This window comes from Citrus sinensis, chromosome 7 (assembly GCF_022201045.2).
Source record: "Citrus sinensis cultivar Valencia sweet orange chromosome 7, DVS_A1.0, whole genome shotgun sequence".
Lineage (NCBI taxonomy): Eukaryota > Viridiplantae > Streptophyta > Magnoliopsida > Sapindales > Rutaceae > Citrus > Citrus sinensis.
In genome coordinates this window covers 16677116-16701765 of record NC_068562.1, presented here as the reverse complement: position 1 = coordinate 16701765, position 24650 = coordinate 16677116, and the positions used below count along the sequence as shown (strand labels likewise).

Below are 24650 nucleotides of genomic sequence, written 5' to 3'. Positions count from 1 at the left end.
AGAAAGAATGAATAGAACACTAATGGAAAGAGTTAGATGCATGTTATTTCATTCAAAGTGCCAAAGACATTATGGGCTGAAGCTTTGTGTACAGCTTGTTACCTAATAAATAGATGCCCCTCAACTGCAATAGAATTTAAAACACCTTATGAAGTTTGGTCAGGGAAGTTAGCTGACTACACCCAGTTGAGAATTTTTGGCTGCAATGCTTATGCACATATCAAGCAGGGCAAGCTTGAACCAAGGGTATTGAAATGTGCCTTCCTAGGGTATCCTAGTGGAACTTGAAATACAAGTATGCAACCCAAGAGGGGGGGTGAATTGGAAAATTAAAAATTTATCCTAATGAATCTACACAACAAGCAATCTAATGTCTTAACAATAATTAAAAAATAATAAATTCAATAATAGCACAATAATTAAAGAGTAAGGGAGAAGAGAAATAAACACACGAATTTTTACGTGGTTCGGCAATCCCCGCCTACGTCCACGCCTCCAAGCGATCCAAGCTCGAGGATTTCACTATCCAAGCATTTCTAAGGCTTCAACGATTACAATTGACTTCAAGGTGTCAATAAACCTTTACAACAAAGAGATTATCTCCCAATCTCTTCACTCAAGTGTCTCACACACTCAAATTCTTACAAATGAGATGAACAAATGATGGTTACAATGAAACTCACTCAATGAGTAAATATACAATGATGAAGAACAAGAAAAGATTCAATGTTTGTATTTCGCAAGTTTTAACACTCAAGATATCACGTGTGCTTTTTGTTTTTACTTGTTGGAGAGAATCAAAATGAGTTGGATTTGAGTTCTTATAGCTTGAGCTCGAAAACTAGCCGTTACTCACATTCTGGGCTAACCGATTTGCCGTTTAATGGAATCCGGTAAGCCGGATTTATGTTACCGTTAAGGCAAAATTCAAAATTTTGCCTAACCGGCTTGCCGGATTCGGAATCCGGTAAGCCATTTTCATTCTAGTGCTTACTGCCCCGAATTCGGCCTGCCGTTTATCAGTATCCGGTAAGCCGTTTGCTACAGTAACTGCTACAGTAAAATATTTTTCAAATTTTATAGTTTGACCCCAAAACTTTATAAAACTGTAGTATGGCCCAAAACATTATAAAAGTTTGCAAATAAGTCCAATTTTAGAATTTTAAATAATGCTTTCTCAATCCCACAACTTTTTAAAATTATGACTTCGCCCAAATTTTATGAAATTATAGAATGACCCAAAAATATTTAAATAGTTTCAATTAGGTCCAAATCCGAAATTTAAAATACTATCAAAGATTTTAAAAATATTTTCATTTTAGTCCAAAATGCTTTAATTCCATAACATCATTTTCTTATTATAAAAGCACAATTCATAAATCTTTACTTAATAAATATATGTGGTTTGTTATCATCAAAATCAATATGTATAGCCATATAGGCTAACAGAACTAAGGGTTACAAGCTGTGGTGTGTAGACTTTAAACCACCTAAGTGTATAATAAGCAGGGATGTAATTTTCAATGAGTCTGAGATGCTGAAAAATCAGACTTCTGCACAAAACACAATCCAGAAAATCCCAGGTGAAGAGACACCTCACTTTGAGGTGGAGCTATCAAAAACTGAGGATGGTAAGAACACAAGTCACACTGGAGAAACTCAAGGCTCAGATGAGACCAGTGCTTAATCTCAAGAGCACATCTCAATACAAGATTATCAGCTTACTAGAGACAGACAGAAGAGACAAGTAAGAGCACCAGAGAGATTGAGGTATGCTGACTTAATAGCATATGCCTTGACAGCAGCATAGGAGGTTAATCAAGAGGAGCCAAAAACTTATAAAGAAGCTGTCGCATGTAAAGAATCAGCTCAATGGATCAAGGCCATGGAAGATGAGATGGACTCTCTATATAAAAATGGCACCTGGAAATTGATTCAAAAACCAGAAGGAAGGAAAGTTGTGGGCTGTAAATGGGTCTACAGAGTGAAAGATGGAATCCCTGATGTTGAACCCAAGAAATTCAAAGCAAGGTTGGTGGCAAAGGGCTTTACCCAAAGAGAAGGGGTTGATTACACTAAAGTCTTCTCACATGTAGTCAGACACACATCAATAAGGATTATTCTGTCACTGGTAGCTGTTTATGATATGCATCTTGAACAATTAGATGTTAAAACAGCTTTTCTACATAGTGATTTACAAGAGGAGATTGTAATGTCACAACCTGAGGGCTTTGTGAATGCTCAACACCCTGATTGGGTGTGCTTACTTCAAAAATCTCTTTATGGGCTCAAGAAGTCCCCCAGACAGTGGTACTTGAAATTTGACAGCTATATGCAAGAACTGAACTTTCAGAAATCAAGTTTTGACTGCTGTGTATATCTCAGAAAGACCTATGGGGAGGGAGTGATCTATCTTGTCCTGTATGTTGATGACATGCTTTTGGCCAATAAAAGCATGAAGTTGATTGATCTACTGAAGCAACAACTCAGAGATAAGTTTGACATGAAAGATCTTGGCCCAGCAAAAAAGATCTTAGGTGTTGAGATGATAAGGAACAGAACAGCCAGGACATTGTTTTTATCACAAGAAAAATATGTCAACAAAGTTTTGGAGAAGTTTGGGATGCTGAACTATAAACCAGTGTCCACTCCAATGGCAGCTCATTTCAGGTTATCAAGTCAACAGTGCCCAAGCACTGAATCAGAACAAACTGAAATAACACCATATGCTAACTCAGTGGGCTGCCTAATGTATGCAATGGTCTTAACAAGACCTGATTTTTCATATGCAGTGAGCCTGGTCAGCAGGTTTATGTCAAATCCAGGAAAAGAACACTGGAGGGCTGTGAAATGGATACTGAGGTACCTAAGAGGGACTACAAGTTATGGTCTGCTATATGGAGGGGAGAGAGCTAACTACAATCTGGTTGAGGGTTCTGTTGACTCTGACTATGCAGGAGATCTAGATAACAGAAGATCACTTACTGGTTTTCTTTTCACCCTTAATAACTGCACAATCAACTGGAAAGCATCACTTCAAAGTGTAGTAGCCCTATCTACAACAGAGGCAGAGTACACAGCTGCTGCAGAGGCCTTCAAAGAAGCAATATGGTTAAGGGGCATGATAAATGAACTGGGGTATGAGCAATCATCCATAGCAATTCTGTGTGACAGTCAAAGTGCTATCAGTCTGAGCAAAAATCAAGTCCATCATGAAAAGACCAAGCACATCGACATCAAGCTCCATTTCATAAGGCTGGAAGTCTCTAAAGGCACTGTGAAGCTTGCGAAGGTTCATACCAGTAACAATGTAGCTGATATGTTGACAAAGCCAATTCCAATAGCTAAGTTTGAGCACTGTTTAAACTTAACTGGCATCTGCAGAATATGAAGATGCAGAAACTCGAGAAAAAGAAGCTATAGGAGTGTTGTGATTCAGATTCAAGGTGGAGATTGTTAAATGTAAACCTAAATCAAAACTTCTCCAGAAGGAGATGACTTTGTCGTTTCTAGAATTGGATAAGAAACGACAAAGCAAACACACAGATAATACTACTGAACGACAACCAGCACCCATCATACAAAAGACTTAAGTTATGCACGTGACTTGCATGATCAACTTAAGTTAAACGGTAGCTGCTGATGCCGTTTCAATTTGAAGAGTTGTTACTGACAGTTGGAGTTGGCGGGAGTTTGCTGGGTTTGTTGAAACAAACCCAGAACAAGAGCTGGTGTACAGCTCACATATCTGGACTCCTTGCGAGGTGTATATAAAGCCTTGAGGGCTATACTTAGATAGTATGGTTCCTTGTAGCAATTACTCTAAGACTTGTAATCTGTTAAAACTTAAAGAAAAGCTATGGCTTCTGTTTCTCAAGAGGATGTAGGCTGCAAAGCCGAACCTCTATAATCCTTCTTGCATTTCATTTCTGCTTTATTCTTTCTTAAATTCTGTCTCAGTTAAATATCCTTGTTGCTTAATCTGATTTCAATATCGATTCTTTATTCTTGTCTTAACAAGATCAGTGTGTGGTGATTTCTTGGGTATAAGAATTAAGGTTTTCACTCTTAATTTCAACAATAGTGTATTGATCAAAATATCAAATTAACATTCCATATGATGATGCTTTATATTTGTATACAAGATTAATATTAATATAATTTGATGAGTAACTTTAAAGTTTCCTAATTTAAAAAAAAAAACAACGTAATTGTCTAATATAAATAGCTATATTTTAAATTTATATAAAGTACAGGTAGCTAATTGATAATTACCGCTGATATTTGCCATCCACCAATTCTTCACCGCGAGTTTCGGTAGCCAGATTTAATGACAAAATGTCTCAACCGTCAGATGGCCTCATAAGAAATCCAACGGTTTATAAAATTTAAATAAAAAATTTCATATACCACTGTATGTGATGCAGCGTTGTATTACAGGTGGAGCCATAACGAAAAAAATTAAAAAATTATTTATTATTTATTGTTATTAGGATTTCTTTATGATACTGTATGTATTTTTACAGCATTGATAGTGGGATTAATGTGGACCATTAGTTTTAAGTATTTTAATCTCAATCGTCCATTTAATATAATAGATAATTAAATAATTAATGAAAATGTAGCAGGTAGTTTACAAGTTGTTGGTAAATTTTTTTTAATTTTAAATTAATATTAATTTGAGAAAAAGCCACACACATCCCAAGGTTTGCTCAAATAGTCATATAAATCCACTTAGTTTCATAAATGGTAATACAAACCCCTTAATTTTCATAAATGACTATTATACGTTTTGATTTACACAACCTAAATAAATATACATATAGTAATAGGATAATAATAATAATAAATATCATATGATACAAATAAAATATTAAAATAAGTATAATTAATAAAATAACATGTATAATGAATTTTTTTAATATTAAGTTATTATTAATCTATCTCGATGGATTTATTAAAATCTACTAAACCAAAAATTGACTTTAAGATAGATATTAATACATATATAATTAGAAAAGATATTGTAAATTAAACACTATAAATTTTTATAAATTGTTGTGAGTGTTAGGTATAACTATTTCAATATTCTATATCAAACATCGTACTTAAGATGTTGATTTTGTTGAAGTGTTATGTTATTAAACATTAAGCTTTGCATTTATAATGTGCTACAACTTTAATGTAAAATGTAATAAAAAATATAAAGACATTTTTTAGTAATCAATTGTATTGTAATATGATCAAATTACGATAGAGTTATCATATTTTCACTGTTGAATATGCATATAATTCTTATTGAATACGAAGGTGCATCAATACAGATAGCACAATTTCATCATCATCGTCATCATCTTGAGTCCATTTAAAAAAAAATGGAAATATAGACCTAAATTAAGCTAATGGAGGAAGACCAACAGTCCTGAAAATGTTCCTTAAATTTAAGCATACAATAATACTTATTTCTAAACTGACACTCCAAGTAATTTAGGGCATGTTCAGTATCATTTTGTAGCCCCTATTTTCATTTTCATTTTAATAGTACAGGTGTAATATATGTTTGGTGAGGCTAAACCTTAAATAAAATTATAAAATGTATTAAACAGAATCTATTTGATAGTAATAAAAGTTAAAACATGTTAAACACGTTTTCTGTAAATTACAAAACGAATTATAAAATAATATACTACACGTCTTCCAAAGTATAGCAAATAAAATATATTTTACAAATACTACTATAGAAAGACATATAAGACATATGTTAAGTTAGTAGATGCAATTTTTCTTGTATTCATTAAGACATATAAATTGATACCCACACACACACACATTGAGTACTTCTATCTACCTCTATTTATTAATAGAAGGGAAATTAAAATCATAATTACCCTAATATATTATGAATTGATATGTCACATATAAATATCAATGAAAATTAATTTTTAGATTAATGTTGTAAACCATTTATAGGCATTTAATTAATCTAAGGTCAAATGAAATATATCACATGACATTTCATGCAGTAGTCCAATTTTTAACACTTGCATATAGTTTTGTAAGCTAATAAGCCAATGAAATATACCACATGAGAAATTGATGGGCTATTATTTATATGTCACTATTGGACAAATATGGATCTTCCAATTCTCTTCCATGGCCATAAATTAGAATAAAAAAATCACATAGTAGAGACTACATCCATTTGCATGCTCTCAAAATAGATTTTGAATTAGTTTTGCATTCTTTCAAAATAAATTTTGAAATTAGTTTGGTTACATGATAATCAAATTATCGTATAACATTAATGATACAATTTGAGCACTATTTTAGCAATTGTGAGTTTTACATTAAATCTTCAAATTAATTATACATTGTCATTCTTTCTTGTTTTACTTGAAATTTCTATTTAATAAAATTACGAAAAGTTGATAATGAATGGTTTAGGATACATAGGTAAGATAAACTTTAAAAGTCTAATGAAACATTTCTATGAATGTGGGTTTCATATGCATGTTCATATATTTAATTGAAATCATATATTTTATTGAATTTTGTGTTATTAAACGAAATATGTTATTCAAGGAAAAATGTGAGAATATTTAAAACTGTAAGGGTTGTCATTGAAATTTCGCATACTTCTACCAACTCCATGATCCAACAGTTCACCTTGTAACCGGTTATGTTATTTTTTTATTAATAAATATAATGTACAATGTTGATTAAATCTAATGGTTAATATTGCTTACACTATTAATGCTGTAAAAAAATTACGACATCATAGAGGGACCCTTGTTATTATCATTATGGGTCCAGTTGTGTTGACAATTTATTACTGGCCGTGATTGACGGGTAGGTTTTACGGCCATATTGCAAATGAGTAGGTTTTATGGCTATATTGTAAATGAGACAGAGAAATCAGTCTTAATCAAGATTGCATAATTAGGGCCGGATTGCGATTGAAATTCAATAAACTGCTTATTTCATAATTTTTTATAAAAATAATATTTCGTAAATTTTGTAAAAATATTTTACTTCATAAATTTTTCCATTTTGTCAGTAACTTTTAAAAGTATGTAGGGGTTATTTTTCATAAGCAGCTTATTGAATAAGTTGCCACACTGTTTTAAAATTTATATTATAATCTTATATTTTAATAAAAAGACAATTATATCTCACTTATTAATAAACCCTTATATATAAATCATCAGATATCATATTACCGTCATAAACACATACGTTCTCTCTAATTTTGATCCAGTAAGTTTATATTCTAATCTCATAACTATGGCTTTTAAAGTTTAATTTATATTACATATTTAAGAAAAAAAAGTTATGTCTAAATAATGTATTAAACATACTCTAAAAATAAAAAGTAATTAAAATTTATATCTATTTTGGTCCTTATATAATAAATCGCTTTTGTAATAAAATTTACCAAACGAATATATTCTATTTTTCAAACTCACGACAACCACAACAACATAATTTATCAAACATTAAATTATTTTTTTAATTAATAATTTATTTTATCTGTACAGTACAAATAACTTATTTCGTTAGTCTATGCAATTCCAAACTGATCCTAAGAGAGCATTGAGCAACATGTACTAGTGGCAGTTTATTTGTACTACCATTTTTTTTTCCTTTCGAAAAGCTGATTATACATTGAACAACGAAACATTGCAGGAGACTGACAATTTTTACAGGATAATCTTCCATCCGAATGTGCCCGCTTTGGAAAAGAAAAAGCCATGTTTGGCTAAATTGTGGGCCACCACATTACAAGATCTACGTGCATGTTTAATTATAATGGGGGCTCAATTAATCATAAGGCCTTTGATCTTGTGCTAGACAAACTTCCATTAATCGGAGTAACAATATTTACTGAATCAAGTTCAATAATCAATGGAGTTAAACCCAAGTCAATTGCTAGCTTAATTCCTTGAAAAACCGCATAAGCTTCCGCAAATTCCCCATCCCTAGACAAAGGACTTATATTAACTGATGCTCCCATAATTTCTCCTCTTGAGTTTCAATAATAGCCCCAGTGCCAGAAATACCCTTTGAAGATTTAATAGCTACATCAGTATTAAGTTTATACCAATTATTTGGTGGAGCAACCGATCTGTCTTCCTTACGATTCTAATTCATAGAAGCCACGATCGCTAGAGATTGTTGCATTAACTTATGGTTCTCTATAATCGATTCAGTCCTGATTATCAACCTCAAAGCGTCATTCCCCACGTCATTATGAAGAATCAAGTTTTTGTCCCTCTAAATTGATCAAGGCAGGACCACAAAAGACTCGAAATACTCCTTGGACATATAATCAGCCAATGATTGAGCAAAGCATGAGAAATTGGTGCTTTCAAAACTAATCACAGAATTTCCAAAGATTGATAACCGCCATACCTTTTTAACAACTTTACATCCCACCAAAGCATGGAAGCTATCCTCCTGCACTCTATTGCACTTTGGACAAATAGGAAATTGCATTACCTTCCTTTTAAATAAATTATAAGAAGTTGGAAGAATATCCAATAAAGTACTCCACATGAAAATGTTAGAACGGTAATAATCTTTTGGTGAAAACCATCCTTTATAATTTAGGAATTAATGTTGTATCGCCAAGAATTAATAACATAATATGCGGAAACGTACCTGAATTCATAATGCTTATTTGCTTTTTAGAGTAGTATGGTTAGCCTTCCAGATTAATACATTCTCCTAGAGAATCCTTTAATTTTTTTTGTTCTCTCTTTCTCTGATGATCAGATGTCAAAAAATAAAAAAATAAAAGAATACATGAGACCGAGGGACCATAACCATTTATATAGATAACTTTTCTTATTGTCTTTAAGTATTTTTATTTCAGCCTATCATAGAAATAGAAATTACCCATATTAAAAGCTTATACCCTATCAGTTACATTAAACCCTAAATTATTAAAAATCTTAATAGATCACTTTTCACTGGGCTTAATCCTATATGATAATCTACAACACATAATTATTCATATATAAGTCTAACGTTGGATTAAGAATCCAATAATGTTGGATTCAAGATCCAAAAAGAAATTGTTATCTTGGGTAGGATTGAGAGAGACCAGATGAGTTTCCACCATGCTTCAGACAATGAAGTGGAGGGACCTTGATAATGATTCAAGCACAGTGTCACCTGGTGCCCACTTTTGATAGAATACACTCCCATCTTGTCACAAAACCAGTACACTTGGTCACGGCATGGATGATGAGGCAGAGGAATATTGGTAATGGTTTCAGCATCTATTGGCAAGAAATTATTTTGAATGAAAGTTATATTCCAACTCCCATTACTATTTATTAGCTCTGTTACCATTGTACTGCCACTTAAGTTGGGACCAAAATACTAACATCCTTAATATTATTGTTAACAAAATATTTAAAATGAATTTATACTTTTCATTATTTGAAAAACAAGAACAAATCAAAGAAAATGAGAGCTCAAAAATAGTAATTAGACATCGTTAATTGTAAAGATAGAAATCTAAATACATTACTACAATATCAAGAAAATGAGGCTTCATATCATAATAATTTATGTGCAAAGTTACCATTCGATCCTTTGACTATTGATATTATAGAAAATTAAATTTTACAACGGATGAAGATAATTCTAAATATATAATTATAAAAGCGAGATAAAAATGAATTTCAAATTGGTTCACAATTAACCAATTTGACTTAATTTTAATAATGACAGGTGGATCATAAGAAAAACATCCATGTATATACTATGTTAACTTGTTTTGTTTCTCTGAAAATAACGTTACTTGGTTTTTAATTTGCTGTAGGATGTCTTTTTCTACTTTTTGGTGTATTAGTTTTAAATTTTGTAACAATATTTTTGAAACTTATTTGTTAGAATTTTGTTCTACCACTAAATTTTTTGATCAAAATTTTCTAAATTAGTATTAAGGCCCAGACATGGTAAACTTTGAGAGCACTTTCTAGCTTGCAACTACATATGGTTAAATTTAATATATTATTCATCAGGGTTTGTAATTTTAAAGAAAGATATAAGGAAGAAGATATGTCCGAATCTTATTGATTCATAAGTACAGAAATTTAATTTATACAAAGATTGAAAACGTAAAAACGAAAATGATATACTTATGATTGAATTTGATTAATTGATCAATCAATCTTTGTATTAGTCATTAAAGATGGAAATAATCATTTTAATATATTATTTTATTTATATTATTACTTAATTCTTCTCTATTTCCATAATATCCCTTATATATAACAAATCTTGTTAATTACTGATTTTTCAAAATATTTTGTCAAACTTGTTCATTATAAGACATAGACAAATGTGAGTTTAGTTGGCATGCCCCTTTCATAAAGTTAATTACTATATTACATCATTTCGAGAGAGGACTGCCTCATTTAAAAATTAATATTTTACTTTGTTTTATGTTAAAAATTTAGATCTATTTTTAAAAATAGTAGGTACATAGAAACCCCAAATAAATTAACTAACCTAATAATTAATCTTGAAATCACAGTTTACTGATTACTATTTATACGTTACTGTTTATGCAGTACTATTCACAGTCATTGTTCATACGGTTACTTTTTATAGGTATTGTTTATCACACTTTTCATTCACGGTAATTATACCATATATGCTAGAAATAGTAAATTGCAGAAAGTAAAGCACACAGAGGATTTTTATGTGGTTTGGATTTCAATTCTACATCTATTGGATGCGTCTACATAATAAGGAATTCACTAATTAAGTAATGAAAAGATTACAACCTACTGGATTTCTACATAATTTCAAACTCTTTTCTTACTCTTGCTGCCACCTTATTTTATCTAGCTAACTTAGTCGACCTTACTTAGCGAGCACCAGTCATCTTTAATTATGTTTGTTACTTTTCTTGAGATCCCCTCAACACAACAAATGACTCTTTCGTCCTAAAAAAACTCTTAAGTAATAATAAAAAAATGTCTAATAAAAGACTTAATATAATGAAGACTTGATGAAGAAGACTAAAATATTATAAAGATATGAAACACCGTATGTGGCCAAATAGGAGCTTCTTTTTCTCTACGTTGGCTACTTCTCTGATATAAAAGATGATATGTCTTCTTCACCATTTTTAATGTGTGAAATACTTCCCTTTATATCAGTAGTATTTCATCCAAACCCTAGTAGAGGAGTATTAAGATATATTTCCTTAAGAATCTAATATTCCATAAACACTTGATATATTTACCAATGTAGTAATTAATAATTATCTTAATTTGAAACTCTTTGATATGTTGTAATCTTACGTACACGCCAATTTACTTCTTTGTCTCCAAAAATATTTTCCAGTATTTCACATAATCTAATCTATTAATTCCTAAGACTAGACAAATCGTTAATAAAAAGAAAATGAATCTCTAATTATAAACTCGCTAACATTATACAATTTAATTTTGGCTCCCACATCAAAACTTGTATTTGAATGGGGTTTACAAATTTTAGAGATAACTTAAATAGAGCTTCACATTTCAAGGGCACTTCCTGCCTTTTTTTCACTCTTTTGGTAGTTTTTTTGTCGCACTGATAGAGAAAATTATATAACCTCTTACCCCATTGTAAAAGCTGAGTTAGAGCCTTAACCTAAACCAAGTCTTAAACACACTATGGTCAACAATAATCTTTTCTTCATTCTCAGTCAGCAACGCATCCAAAAGATCTCCTTAATCAGGTGGGTAACATTTAGGTTTTTTATTAATATTTAGAAGTTGAGTGAGAGTGCGCTGCTTGCAATGCATCAAGTTGATGGTAACACAGTTCATTTCTCTTTTCCATTTTCACTCTACTTTGTACTTTTTTTGATCTTCTTGTCAACCAAAAAAACTAGCTCTTTGAGCTTATTCTTTCAATAAAAGAAACTGCTTCGCTTTGCTTTCTTCAATTCCGAAAGGATCACTTGGCCTGCTGCTTCTTTTAATCCATTGCCGCAGAACGAAGACAAGAGTTAAAACAACAGAAACACAACCAACAATGATTCCAGTAAGCAAAAGCATGTAGTAGTGGCCATTTGCCAAAGGGTTTGATCACTTGACAATCTTTATTCCCAATAAGTGATATATTGGTGGAGATGTTTTGGCAAATACCACTTCTTGGAACCTCACCTGCGAATCTGTTTTCTTCGAAACTCAGGTACAACAGATTGGACAGTCGGCATATTTTCTTTGGAATTTGTCCACATAGCATGTTCTTTGATACATCCAGGTATTCAAGTTGGATGAGGTTACCAAGCTCTGGAGGAATCTCTCCTGTAAACTTATTTCTGTGAAGATCTACACTTGTTAAGTATGAAAGGTTACTCAAAGACCTTGGCAAACCCCCATCAAAGAAATTATTACTCAAGTTCAATGTTGCAATATTCCAAGCCACTGAATTTGTGAAGAGCTCATTCAAAGGACCAGAAAGTTTGTTATGCTGAACTTAAAGCCCTACAAGGTTCAGAATGTGAGACAGAGATGAAGGAAGCTCACCATCAAGCTTATTATAGCTTAAATCTAAGTGAGTAAGCCCTTTTAAGTTCTCTAAACTAGTTGGAACTAAGCCAGATAACTTATTCCCGGTCAAATTCAACTTTACCAAACCACCCAAACGACCTAAGCTTCCGGGGATAGAATCCGTAAGCTGATTATTTCCCAAAAACAAGCCTTGAAGCTTGAGAGAGTCGCCAAATTCTGGTGGAATGGAACCTGCTAACTCATTCCTAGACAAGTCCAAGATTGTAAGATTTGTTAGTCGAGAGCGTGATCCAGGTATCTTACTAGAAAGCATGTTATTGCTGAGTAGAAGATACACCACCACCGTACAGTTCCCCAGATCTTCAGGAATTGGACACGACAACCTATTAAAAGAAAGATCAAATACCCCATGATGCTGGATAAAACTTAAATCATGTATCTTGACCTGACGAAAATAGGAAGAAGGTTTTGAAGGAATTTGCCCAGATAAATTATTATGAGACAGATCCAAGAATTATAGTTGAGCCAAGTCTGCAATTATCTGTGGAATTGACCCATTGAGATTATTGTTTCCCAGGTTCAATGTGGTAAGTGAAATGCAGTCTCCAAGCTCAAATGGAATTATCCCACAAAAGAAATTTGAATTCAAATTAAGAACTTGAAGAGCTGTGAGATTCCCTATTTCCTAGGGTATAGGCCCCTTCAATAGATTGTTACTAAGAACAAGCCTCTCCAAGGCAATAGCATTACCAATCTCCCATGGAAGATAACCCTCTAACAAATTACTCGCTGCAGAAAACTCAATCAAATTCTTTGAATTCTTCCATAGACTCAGTGGTATAATACCAGTAAAATTGTTGGAATCAAGATCAAGAACCACCAATGGAAGCTCCGAAAGATACTCAGGTATGGAACCATGGATATGATTATTACCTAAAACGAGCTACGTGAGATTAGTACACGGCTCAAACACATCCTCAATTGTCCCCGAAAGCAAATTTCCATCAAGATTAATCTCTACAAGAGACTCTGAATTACACAATTCTCTTGGTATGGAACCAGACACAAAGTTGGAGCTCAAACTAATGTACTTCAACATGGAACAACTTCCAATCTCTGGTGGGATTCTTCCAACGAACTGGTTACTAGAAAGCAAGAGCGAGTCCAATTGGTTCCACTTTCCAAACCAAGAAGGCAACGGCCCAGAAAGCTAGTTTTTCTCAGCAGCAAATATCAAAACTGGTAGCTCGGATAGCTGCTCAGGCAATGACCCTGGTAATGCATTGAAAGAAAGCAGCACTGACTTCAAATTCTCACACTTTCCAAGCTCAGCTGGTATTGACCCGTTGAGCTGAGTGCTACCCAAGTTCAATATCCCCGAGCTTCCGTAACTTCCCAATGACTTTTGGGATTGAACACTTCAAAGGGTTCTTTGAAAGATCAAGCATGCCTAAAAGTTTCAACTTGGATAGTTCTTCGGGTAAAGGCCCAGTTATTGAACAAGATGGTGAAGAAAAGATTTCAAGAAGTGAAAGTTCACCAATTTCTGGAGGCAATTGGCCAGTGAATTGGTTAATGCCTAGGAAAAAGTGAGTGAGGTTTTTCAAGTTGCCAATTTCAGGTGGGAAGCTGCCATAAAGTGAGTTATTTGACACATCTAGATGACTCAAAGACTGTAAATTTGTGAAGAGACTTACAGGGAGTGAACCTGAGAGAAGATTGTTTCCCAAGAGTAAGTTTGGCAACTGAGTCAACTCGCCAATTTGCCTCGGAACAGTCCCATTCAACACATTACCGGACAAATAGCGGAAGCTGGAAGTGAAAAGCGAAACAATGAAGAAGCAGAATTTGTATGAGCTTCGTTTCAAAAAAAAAAAAAAGAATTTGTATGAGCTTCAAACAAGGGGCCCAGCTAAGTTCCAGCTGCCGATCTTAACCGTTGGGTTAGATACGGTTTTGTTGAACGCCTTTAAAAGAATCATATTCGATTATAATCTAAATCCTAATAATAATAATGACAATTTTTCAACTTATATTACATGAGTCAAAAAACTCATATTCATTGGTCTTTTCTTTCTTAAATTCTTTTCCATTTACGGTACGTACAACCCTCGTGATTGCTCATTTTTATTACTAATTTACAGTATTAAAAATTTACAAAAATTAGAAAATTAACCAATTTTTTTTAACATCGTTTTCCTGGGAAAGTGATGATTGCTAGGTTCACAAATGGGCTTGAAGCTGGCAGGTTTAATTTTGCCCGAGACCGTTAGGTTCATACCTACAATTCAAATCAAGTAAAACTCCCGGGAAATTACAACTACCCCAATCTCAAAGAAATCAAAAGAGAAAGAAAAAGAAAACAGGACATTTTAGTTCATTCTTTTTAGATTTTATTATAATGGGAGAATTTGAAGAACAATTGAAGGATAGAAATGTTTCTCCATCATCATCATCACCACCAACACCTCCATCACCTCTACCCATAAGTATAGGACCCGGCAACCATAGGTACTTTTTCCCGCCATCTCCGACGCCTTCCCCTCCCTTCTCGCCACCTCCGTCCAGCAGCACGTCGGCGGAAAACCTACCCCTTTTGGCTGAAACACACCCCACTACGGCCCAAGTGCCATCGGCATTTTCATTGGATGGGAAAGTCCCAGATGGTCAAGTTTATGATAAAACTACTTCATGCCTCAAAGAATTGTAAGTCCTTTGTTATATTTAGTCTTCCAGTACATTTTTGGCTTGGCATTAACAGAATATGTACATGATTAATTCATCAGTGAAATAAAGGAATAATTTTAGCACATCTTAACTTGCAAGTTCATGAGTGACTTTCTAGGCACCATTTGACTGGTAGTTTTTTTTTTTTTTTTTTCTCTTAAAGAAACCAAATTTTCTTTTGAATTCCAACCCATCTAACAATTAACAACTAGTCAAAACTATGAAAATTAATCAACTATTTTTTTTGCGTATTTTCATACTAACAATAATCTCTTAATAATTTGTGCCTCCATGAAAGCACAGGGTGGATTGGCTTTTACAAAGATGCCGCAGTTGCTTTTCCTGGTCTGCTCATATCTTTGCTCAAAGGCAGAAACAAGACTGAGCAGCCACAGCCACAGAGTCTGCCTAGGCCAAAAACTTTTTCATCTTTTGTTTCAGACACTCATTTTTGTAACTCAATTTCAGTATCCCATCGTAGTGAATAGACTATACATTTTCAGCTGTAACCACATACTTGAAACATTCTCACTATTCTTTGCTAAAATTTGATGTTGAATTTGAAAGATATCAAATAAAGGAATAAAATTTGTGTTTATGCGAGACACGCTTTGCCTTTGCCATTTCTGAATCCATTAGCTGACGCCTCGCAGTAGAAAAGTATGACAAAATCTTCAAAGTGAATGTTGGCATTAATTCATTAATCTATTATGCATTCACTGATTACTAATTTTCATCAGGAGGTATGGCAAAATTTGACCCGATCATTGTATGGGTGACATGATTCAACACAGAAGAACAAATGAAATTAACTAGTAAACAGTCACTCACACAGCAAATCAAATGAAATTATAGGCTCCACATTAGAAAAATATAACTGATTCTGATTATCCTTCAATGGCTTACTAAAATAGCCAATTATCCTTCAATGAAATTATACTCTTTTTACAAGCAAAGAGGACGATGGGACTTACAATTACAACTCTACATTACATTGCATGCATTTTAAGGGTCCTTTACGACAAGCAATTATCCAGTTGAAGGAGATATAATTACTGCTGATTTTGTTGTCTCTGTTGGGCAAAATTGGGATGATTTTGTTGTGCATTCTGAAGTGCTACCATATTAGACTGCAAATTCTGAGCATTTGGCTGCATATTACCAAATGCTCCTTGTGTGTTGTGTTGCTGTTGCTGCTGCTGCTGCTGCTGCTGTATAGGCATCATGCTACCTGGATTTGACGCCCCCATATTGAACACTGCAACCAAAAGACCCAACTGAGCTCTAGCTTAATACCATAAATGACAATGTGAATAAGCATGTGATAATATGAAGCATTTGGCTGTAGAATCTGTTTTCCACTTTTCTCAAGAAAATAATAAATTATTAAATATAGAAGCAAACAAACGTGGTGATCAGACATACTTTGGTCACTCAACATTTGGGAAGCGTGACTCCTTTGGGGATTGTTACCAGCTAATCCAAACTGCATCATAGATTCAGACAAGGGAATGAACATCAATTTCTTAACAAGATCTTCGATCCTCGTGAATCATCCATATACATTTACTATAAGCACTTGAGAGGAGAAAAAGAAGAAGAGGAAGGGTAGTGCATGTGTAGAAGATCACAAAAATAGGGATTAGGGGTAAACAAAAATATTTTAAAGAGAGAATGTGGAATAACTCACCTGCATCCGTGGAAGAAGAGACTGGGATGACACTGTAGCTGACATATTGGGAATCTAAACAACACATTCAGTGCGAAGAAGTTATGAAAGGAATATATAATCATCAGAAAGATGATTGAAAGAAACACAATGTATAGGAACAAGTATCGATAATGAGTTGATGGTAATGTTTAGAATGAATTTACAAGTTGAATAAGTAAACAAATCGAATTACGAAATTAGATGAAAAAAACCATAACATAAATATTCATTTCTTCTAACTCCCAGTGTACAACTTCTAGTTCCAGTATGTATACAAAACACACTCCAAAACCTATAGTTTAGTGATTAAAGATAACATGTCAATGCTGAGTGCTTGTACAGATCTGGATTAACATAAGCCCATAATATCAAATAATATATGCAATTTTGATAAAAGGAAATCCCAGTACCAGTTTTGCTTCACCAAATTAGAAAGAACAGATTATTATTTATTATCAAGAATCACATGCCCCCAGCTAAATTTTCTATGAAAAGCCTTATGACTGAAAAAGCCAAGTGCTAACATTGGATTGAACATAAACATAGATGGAGAAGACAGAAAACAACCATGCATAAGACTCTAAAATCTCTTACAAAATCTGAAACCCAACAATTACACAATGTAGTTTGGACTTGTCGAATATTCAGAATTTACAACAAAGCACTAAAACTGATAAAACCACACATCACCCATGCAACAAATACACTGCAAGATATTTTGAAGAGAAATAAGAAACTAATGTTGGAAAATGATATCACAGTATCAAAATACTTATAAATGTGACATAATGAACCGAATAAACATTACAAGAAGCAGCAAGGATACTGACTACTCAGATGCAACCAAGTCGTAATTCAAGCAGAAACTGAACCAGGCTTTGTGATCACAATTAACCAACAGTATTTCATGCACTTTTATCTTCAACCCAACAATGAAATAGAGAATATGATAGATCAGAAAAGTAAATAAAATCCACTTGATCTTTAATATGGTAGCAAATGGTATGGTCAATCCAACTCCATAACTGCATAATCAGATTGTACAGCAAAAATATGAAAACAAGTTAAATAAACACAAAGAACTATAAATCATACCATCTGGCTATTTGATGTGCCCTGAGCAGCATTAAATAATGCACTATTTGCAGCACCTGAAAACTGGCTTAAATGTCGATTCAACTGGTTTCCTTGGCCAAGTTGGCTTTGACCAATTCCATGCTGAACATGTCCCGATGCCAGCTGCCTACCTTGAAATTGCTGGTGTCCCATTGGCTGAGAAAATTGCATCTGATGCTGCCCATGTAACTGGTAGAATATGGAAGATTTGATAATAATTACTTAATCGTGCACAAATATTTGTAACTTATGAGTTAGTTAAACACATCATACTAAATACCCAAAAACAAACACTCATTTTCTCTATCAGATGCATTAGCTTGACATTATTGCTGATTGCTTCAAAATGATTGAATTCCAATTCATTGACTTTTAAGAATATGGAGTTTCATTTAATTCATTACAAAAACAAAATTATTGATGCTCTAATTTTCAAATATGCAGCATTTCAATTAATGAAAAAAGGAAACCAAGGAAAAGCAAGCATGCAGGCAAACATCCATTTCATACAAATAAGTACATTCATATGTCGGGAAATTCTTAGCAGATGAAGAGAAACAAAATATGACAATGTCATGTTACCTGCTGAAACTTCTGTTGACCTTGCAAATCGTGTAGCTGTGACATCTGATTCTAAACATGAGCATAGCAATTCAATGTAAAATGCCAGAATCGCCAAAGAAAAAAATAATTAAGCAATTAAATTTAAGAAATAAGATTCAACCTAATCTAGTGATTTATATCACTCATGACAAGAATGCCCTAGAAAACTTGCAGATAAAGGCTGGATAATTTAGTTATACTAGTGGATCAGAAACTTTAAAGGTGGGAATCAACGTGGGACCTCATTTGCTCAAGAAGGTAATACCATAACAAACTATCCAAGATTATATGCATCATTTAGAAGTCAGCTGCTTCATGCTAGTTCACTATCATATGTTCAGATTATTTACAGTTTACAGCAGGAAAAAGAAAAAGCTAGTGTCACCTCCACCAAATACCTCCACAATGAGAACTTGGCAACTACAAACCTTTAGTTTGATTTCAACCCCAACCAGTTTGCCCATCACATTAAAGGTTGGAATTGATAGAGAGATAAGAAATAAGCACAGAGATAGACAGACTGGGAAGCAGGCTTAAGATATCATCAGAGTACAAATCAAGCATTAAAATCTCAGAAAAATTTCAATATTTTCTCCAGTTTAATAAAAGAGCAACCTATTTCACAATATTCAAAACTCACTAATGACCATTAAAAATGAAATCAGTAGACTACACCTGTCCCAGTCCTTGCATCTGAGACTGCCTGAACTGTTGCTGAGCAAGAAGTTGCTGTTGATGAGGTAATTGCATCATTTTCTGCCTTTGCTGTTGTTGCTGCTGCTGCTGCTGCTGCTGCTGCTGTTGCTGTTGCTGTTGCTGTTGCTGAGGAGATGGTGTATTCATCATGTTTGTGCCAGATCTAGGTGAGTTGGCATATGGCACTGGAGATGCAGTAGTGTTATCAAATGAAGTGGCACTGGTTGCAGCAGAAGGTGATGCAGCAGATCTTCCAATAAGTTGTGCTCCAGAAGCCTGCTTGAAAAGTTTGAGGTAAAAAGGTAAGAGATCTTATCCATCAAGTCAGGACAGAAAATTTCATGATGCACATCTAAAACCAAAAATCTATCAAAGAAATCCCTTTGACAGGTTTCACCCCACAAGCTGAATCCTAGAAGATCATGAAGTTCAAATTAGAACCAGGAAATACAGGAAGAACTACTTAAACAGTGACACATCTTTCCACAAGTACCAATAAGGAAAAAGAAAAGGAAAGAGAGAATTCAGCCAGGAGTCTCTCATTTAGACAAGACAAAGCTTGCATCCATCTAACTTGACGAGGTAAATCATAAAGCATCAAGAACATTGCACGGCAAAGAAAGTGATGAATGAATTGAGATAAAGAGAGGAGAAGTGAATAACAATGAAAATCTATGAACCACTATTGTCATCTCATTTCTCTGCAACTTGTATGGAAAAGAAAATAAGGAAATAATGAGCATAGACTCCAAAGAAACTACTGTGCCTTGACAAAAAGAGGAACTGAAATGAGATTTTAGGAGAGGGCACTGCAAAAAAAAAATGACTGTCTGCAGAACATGTATCGTTCCCAACTTTCACATTGCACATAAAACAAACAAACAAATCAAGGAGATGAAACTTCAAAAAGGAGCCAACGTTTAACCTGTAACAAATTCCCTTGGTTACCAATGCTGTTTGATGACAAAGGTGGAGTGTTCTTCATGTACATACCTGTAATATAGAAAAGAGTTTTGAAAAATGCTCACAAGAATTAGAATAGAATCTGGTATTGGGTCAAAAGGAACAGTATATAACAAAATATTGACTGTTACCAGATGCATCTGAAAAAGTATGCACTCCATCACCTACAGGCAGCAAATCAACTAGATGCATTGGAAGTGCAGGTGTCATCTGCCTCTGGTCTCCAGGCAATCTCAGACCTGCATACATATGCAGTTTATAATAGTGATTGATTTGTAACCTTCTCACTAGGTACCGGGTTTGAAACACACGCTCTTACTACACAACTTATGTTCTCCTGCCAAACCTTAAAAGTCAACACTAATACACAATTGCCGTTTAGAAATGCAAGATCTCAGAGAGCTTTCACTAGAATTCAATTAAGCTGACCATTACCAGAGGAAGCAGGAATGAACCGACCAATATTTTGAAACTTTGATTTTGACTCATTTCAGACAAACAAACCAGTGATGTCCAAAAGATGATCATAAACCAGATAGCCAGACAATTAGCTGATAGAATAAAAATGATAGTGTAATGCATAAAACGAAGCGAGACAAGGTCACAGTCCTAAATAATTAACCTTCCAGAAATACACTGACCAATTCTATCGCTATAATGTGCATGCAGCTGAAATGCTTCCATAGAAATTCTACACTTACAAAGTTGGGATAAAATTTTCCTTAATGATGTGGCACCTGACATGTCATTTTGGCGACACATCATTTGGCATACAAATTTTGTATCTCAATTTAGCAAGTCTACCAGTATTTTAAAATTATTTATTGCATGGGAGCACTAAATCATATCTTTTTCATAATTTCTTTTTAGGAAGCAAAAGAGATGTATGCTGGTTCGCGCAAGAGTTCCAAGGACACAGGACAGTAAAGAGTATCACCTTCACCACTATTTACTGCAGCCCGTAGTAAGTTCTCTTGTTCTTGAATCTTCAAAGCCTGACCCTTGTCCAAAGTTGGAAGGATTTGTGGCCCTTGTCGAGTACCAAAACAATAAGCTTTACGGGTATCAGCTAATACTTTTTCAGCACTTTCACAGGCCGCTCCAATCATGTCAATTCTAGACTGTGAACTAGAAAGCATCAGGAAAAATCCAATAAATTTGTAAGAAAAAAATACAAACCGTTTTTCAAACAACTCGAGCTTACCTTCAACTTCTCAATCTGTGAGGGTATTGGCAGATTCTGCATCCCAAGAAGCAACTGCTCCCTTTTGGAATTGTCATCTATTTCCATCTCCGGCAGTAGCTTTGAAGACAACATGACGGGTAATACTGTTACCAATATACATCCCATTAGTTTACTATGAAAAATTGACTGCCTAAACTGAAATTCTGATAAATTATCAGAAAATTGTAAGGAATATTACTTCAGAATCAATCCTCATATTCTTCTATTTTGCTCAGAAACATACCAAATATATTAACAGAAATTTACAGAGACAAGGACTAAAAATCCAGAAAAACAAGAACAAGAAGTCCCAAAGACAAATGGCTAAGAAAAATGAAAATCCCCAAAAACTATACAGTCAACACATGCCAAAACTTTTAAAGTGAAATCTCATAATTTAATATGTTTCTCTTCTACATTTGGCTCATGATACACAGAAGAGGAGGATAAGCAATACAGAACATATTGACCTAACTAGAAAAGACCACCCCTTTGCAAAGCCTAAAAGTTTGCTGTCAGCCTCAAACAACTTAGAAAAGCATTTATCTGCAAATGTATAACAATTTTATAAGGAACTGACATGTCATTAAAAATTTTAATTTACAAAAATTGTACTGAATAATTAGTGGTAGACAGCAAGTTTGGCTCATCCTACTCTAATTCCTCACCTTCTGAGTTATATTACTTTGAATTGTAGTTGATTTTCATGATCAATGTAACACATACGAGAAGATATAGTTACAAGGTAATGTCTGCCAAAAGAGTCATACAATAATACGCATATGCTGAATAATATATATGGCCACCGGAAAAGTTACTGACAAAAAGGAGCATTATTTATGAAACTGCAAGCACATACATAGAAGTTTTACATGTGCAAATCAATTCATTGATGCACAACAGTATATGATATATAAAATTTGAATGAGAAGGAAAGTTCTAAGCAAATAATTGCCATCTTTAACATCCAAACTTTTGAAAAGCTTTGTACGAGCAACTTCAGAGGCATGAACAGATGCGAATGCTTCAAAATACACAAAAGCTAACTATGAACAAGAAGAAAAATCTTAATAGGCAACATATGCAAATTATTTTCAGTTCTATGTGCCCAACTGAAATCAAGACAAAAATCTTACTTGTCGCATTCTCTGCATTAACATTCTTCGGATGGACTACAAAAGCCTTGGAAACTTTTCTTATCTCATCCACAATGTTGAAAAGCTCAAGGTTCACCATAGAATATTGACCCAAAATATCTTGCCTGAAAGACAGCTCAAAAATGTTATATCATTAACTCAATAAAACTGCTAGCAACAAAATGACTATCTTTAATTGATTTAATCTAAAATTCCCTCTTTTGTTTCTTATTAAAAAAAATTAAAATTCCCTCTTCCAAAATTTTTCCTTTTCAAACTTCCCTGGACATTTTCATGCCACATGACACTTCATGCATGACCCATCCAATTATTTTGGATCCAATAATACCAAAATCATCAAATCCTTAATCCATTTGCATTGAAAACCAACTTCCAAAACACTCCATCATTCCTTAGACTTTTCAGTTAAACTTCAGACTCAAAGAACAGTCATATAACAACCTCAGAATAACAGACAAATGTTAAATTCTAAAAGCCCATGAATCACACAAACAATGTTTCAATCTCTATTTACCTCCACTTATCAGTTAAAGTTTTTAAAGAGTACATTTACAAATAAACTAATTATAAACCATACCATTATTTTTTCTGAAAATAACATAACTATAAATCTAAACCCTCGGCAACCCCGATGTCACTAGCTCCCATAATTACAAGCATAGCATAAATAGAGATAGACAAATGGAAGCAATATAAAATACCATTTAGGGGTGGTGTTGGTACGGGCATAGGCATCGAAATCTTCGAGTATGCGAGAGATGGCTTTGAATAAACTGATGGCTCGAGTCTTGACAGCCTCGAGATTCAATTGCTGCACCACCGCCTGGTTCAGCCGCTCCACTGCAACAGGTTGTGGCGGCACCAGCTGCTGCTGCTGCTGCTGCTGCTGCTGGGACTGGTCTTGCATAGCCACTCCCTCCATTGCGGCCATCGCTATCTCAATATACTCTCAATAACATTCAATTTTTCTGCAGCCAAGCAACTAGTATTTTCATTCAGTCATTTTATCGAACCCTCTAATTTTTCTCGAACTGAATCAAAACAAAATTAAGTTGAAAAAGTTAGAAAGATTTACCGTGGGTTGTAGATTGTGTCTTACAAGAGTGATCTTTGGCTTGTTCACAAGGCAATTCGTCGAAGAAACAATTCTGATTTCTTCTTTTTCTGGTAATATCCAAACGGTAGTTATGCGAGTTTTTCTGGTTTTATTGTCATTCGTTATGATTCTCTGAAATTTTATTAATATTAATTTATTTTTTTAATTTAAATTTATTTTTTAAATAAAATAAATTTTTTATAACTTTTATCTAAATAAAAAAAAATGAATGGAAGTAAATTGTATATCCTAAAATATATTTATTAAATGGGTTCTTCTATGGTGCTTAAATTTTTTTACAGCATCAATAATATTTTTAATTGTATACCATTGAATTTAATCAATGGTATATAATATTTGCAGTGAAAAAAATAAAATAAAAACAATGGTAAACCGATAACATTGGTGGAGAATTTTGTAAAATAACTATGATCACCTGTAGAGTTTAAAATAATTTCACTTAAATAGCATATTTTATTTAAAATTATTTTTCAATCCTCCTTTAAATTTGAAATGTGATAATCTTTTTTAAATAAATCTTCCAAAATCTATTACCATTAAGTATAGAATATATGGTAGGTTATTTAACACAAAGTCTTGTAATAATTTGTATTGTATGAATTTAATTACAAACCACTAATACCTAAACAATAATGATAATATAAAGCATTGCAATAAACTATATGAGTCACAACAAATGAGAAATATTTTATTCACCAATTATTATTGAAAAATATATATATGTCTATATAACTATAGAGTGAGAAATATTTTGATTTAAATTTTTATAAAAAAATTAAACTATTTATTTCATGCAATTCAATGGTGG

General features: G+C 33.4%; 2 protein-coding genes and 1 pseudogene across 5 annotated transcripts; 1 reads left to right on the top strand and 2 right to left on the bottom strand.

The window, feature by feature from the left end:
- Positions 1-11980: 11980 nt before the first annotated feature.
- LOC127898839 (leucine-rich repeat receptor protein kinase EMS1-like) lies at positions 11981-14806 on the bottom strand (annotated as a pseudogene).
- LOC107176649 (anther-specific proline-rich protein APG) lies at positions 14745-15861 on the top strand. Of its 2 annotated transcripts, none has more exons than XM_025101899.2 (2): positions 14745-15233; positions 15553-15861. In XM_025101899.2, exons 1-2 carry the CDS (start codon positions 14929-14931, stop codon positions 15740-15742), a joined length of 495 nt encoding a protein of 164 aa, XP_024957667.2. In that variant the 5' UTR covers positions 14745-14928; the 3' UTR covers positions 15743-15861. The 2 variants fall into 2 exon arrangements, with proteins under 2 accessions (XP_024957667.2, XP_015384951.2); XM_015529465.3 differs by having other exon boundaries at positions 14766-15233; positions 15558-15861.
- A 256-nt stretch (positions 15862-16117) lies between these two features.
- LOC102620298 (mediator of RNA polymerase II transcription subunit 8) lies at positions 16118-23957 on the bottom strand. 3 transcript variants are annotated; one of them, XM_006465123.4, is made up of 13 exons: positions 23801-23957; positions 23427-23707; positions 22705-22829; positions 21548-21672; positions 21281-21464; positions 20475-20582; positions 20306-20373; positions 19360-19656; positions 18664-18714; positions 18061-18270; positions 16945-16998; positions 16680-16740; positions 16118-16512 (listed from the first exon to the last, which is right to left on the bottom strand). In XM_006465123.4, exons 2-13 carry the CDS (start codon positions 23654-23656, stop codon positions 16307-16309), a joined length of 1719 nt encoding a protein of 572 aa, XP_006465186.2. In that variant the 5' UTR covers positions 23657-23707; positions 23801-23957; the 3' UTR covers positions 16118-16306. The 3 variants fall into 3 exon arrangements, with proteins under 3 accessions (XP_006465186.2, XP_006465185.2, XP_006465187.2); XM_006465122.4 differs by having other exon boundaries at positions 23427-23693; XM_006465124.4 differs by having other exon boundaries at positions 18664-18708; positions 23427-23693.
- Positions 23958-24650: the final 693 nt, after the last annotated feature.

What these genes read in the sequence shown, in the direction of transcription:
- LOC102620298 (XM_006465123.4), bottom strand. Translation starts at nt 23,656, where the DNA reads ATGGCCGCAATGGAGGGAGTGGCTATGCAAGACCAGTCCCAGCAGCAG. An exon ending in AGATGCAAGGACTGGGACAG is followed by an intron (nt 18,715 to 19,359) that starts GTGTAGTCTACT and finishes GCTCATGTTTAG; the next exon opens with AATCAGATGTCACAGCTACA. An exon ending in CCAAATGTTGAGTGACCAAA is followed by an intron (nt 16,513 to 16,679) that starts GTATGTCTGATC and finishes TTTTGGTTGCAG; the next exon opens with TGTTCAATATGGGGGCGTCA.
- LOC107176649 (XM_025101899.2), top strand. Translation starts at nt 14,929, where the DNA reads ATGGGAGAATTTGAAGAACAATTGAAGGATAGAAATGTTTCTCCATCA. An exon ending in ACTTCATGCCTCAAAGAATT is followed by an intron (nt 15,234 to 15,552) that starts GTAAGTCCTTTG and finishes CCTCCATGAAAG; the next exon opens with CACAGGGTGGATTGGCTTTT.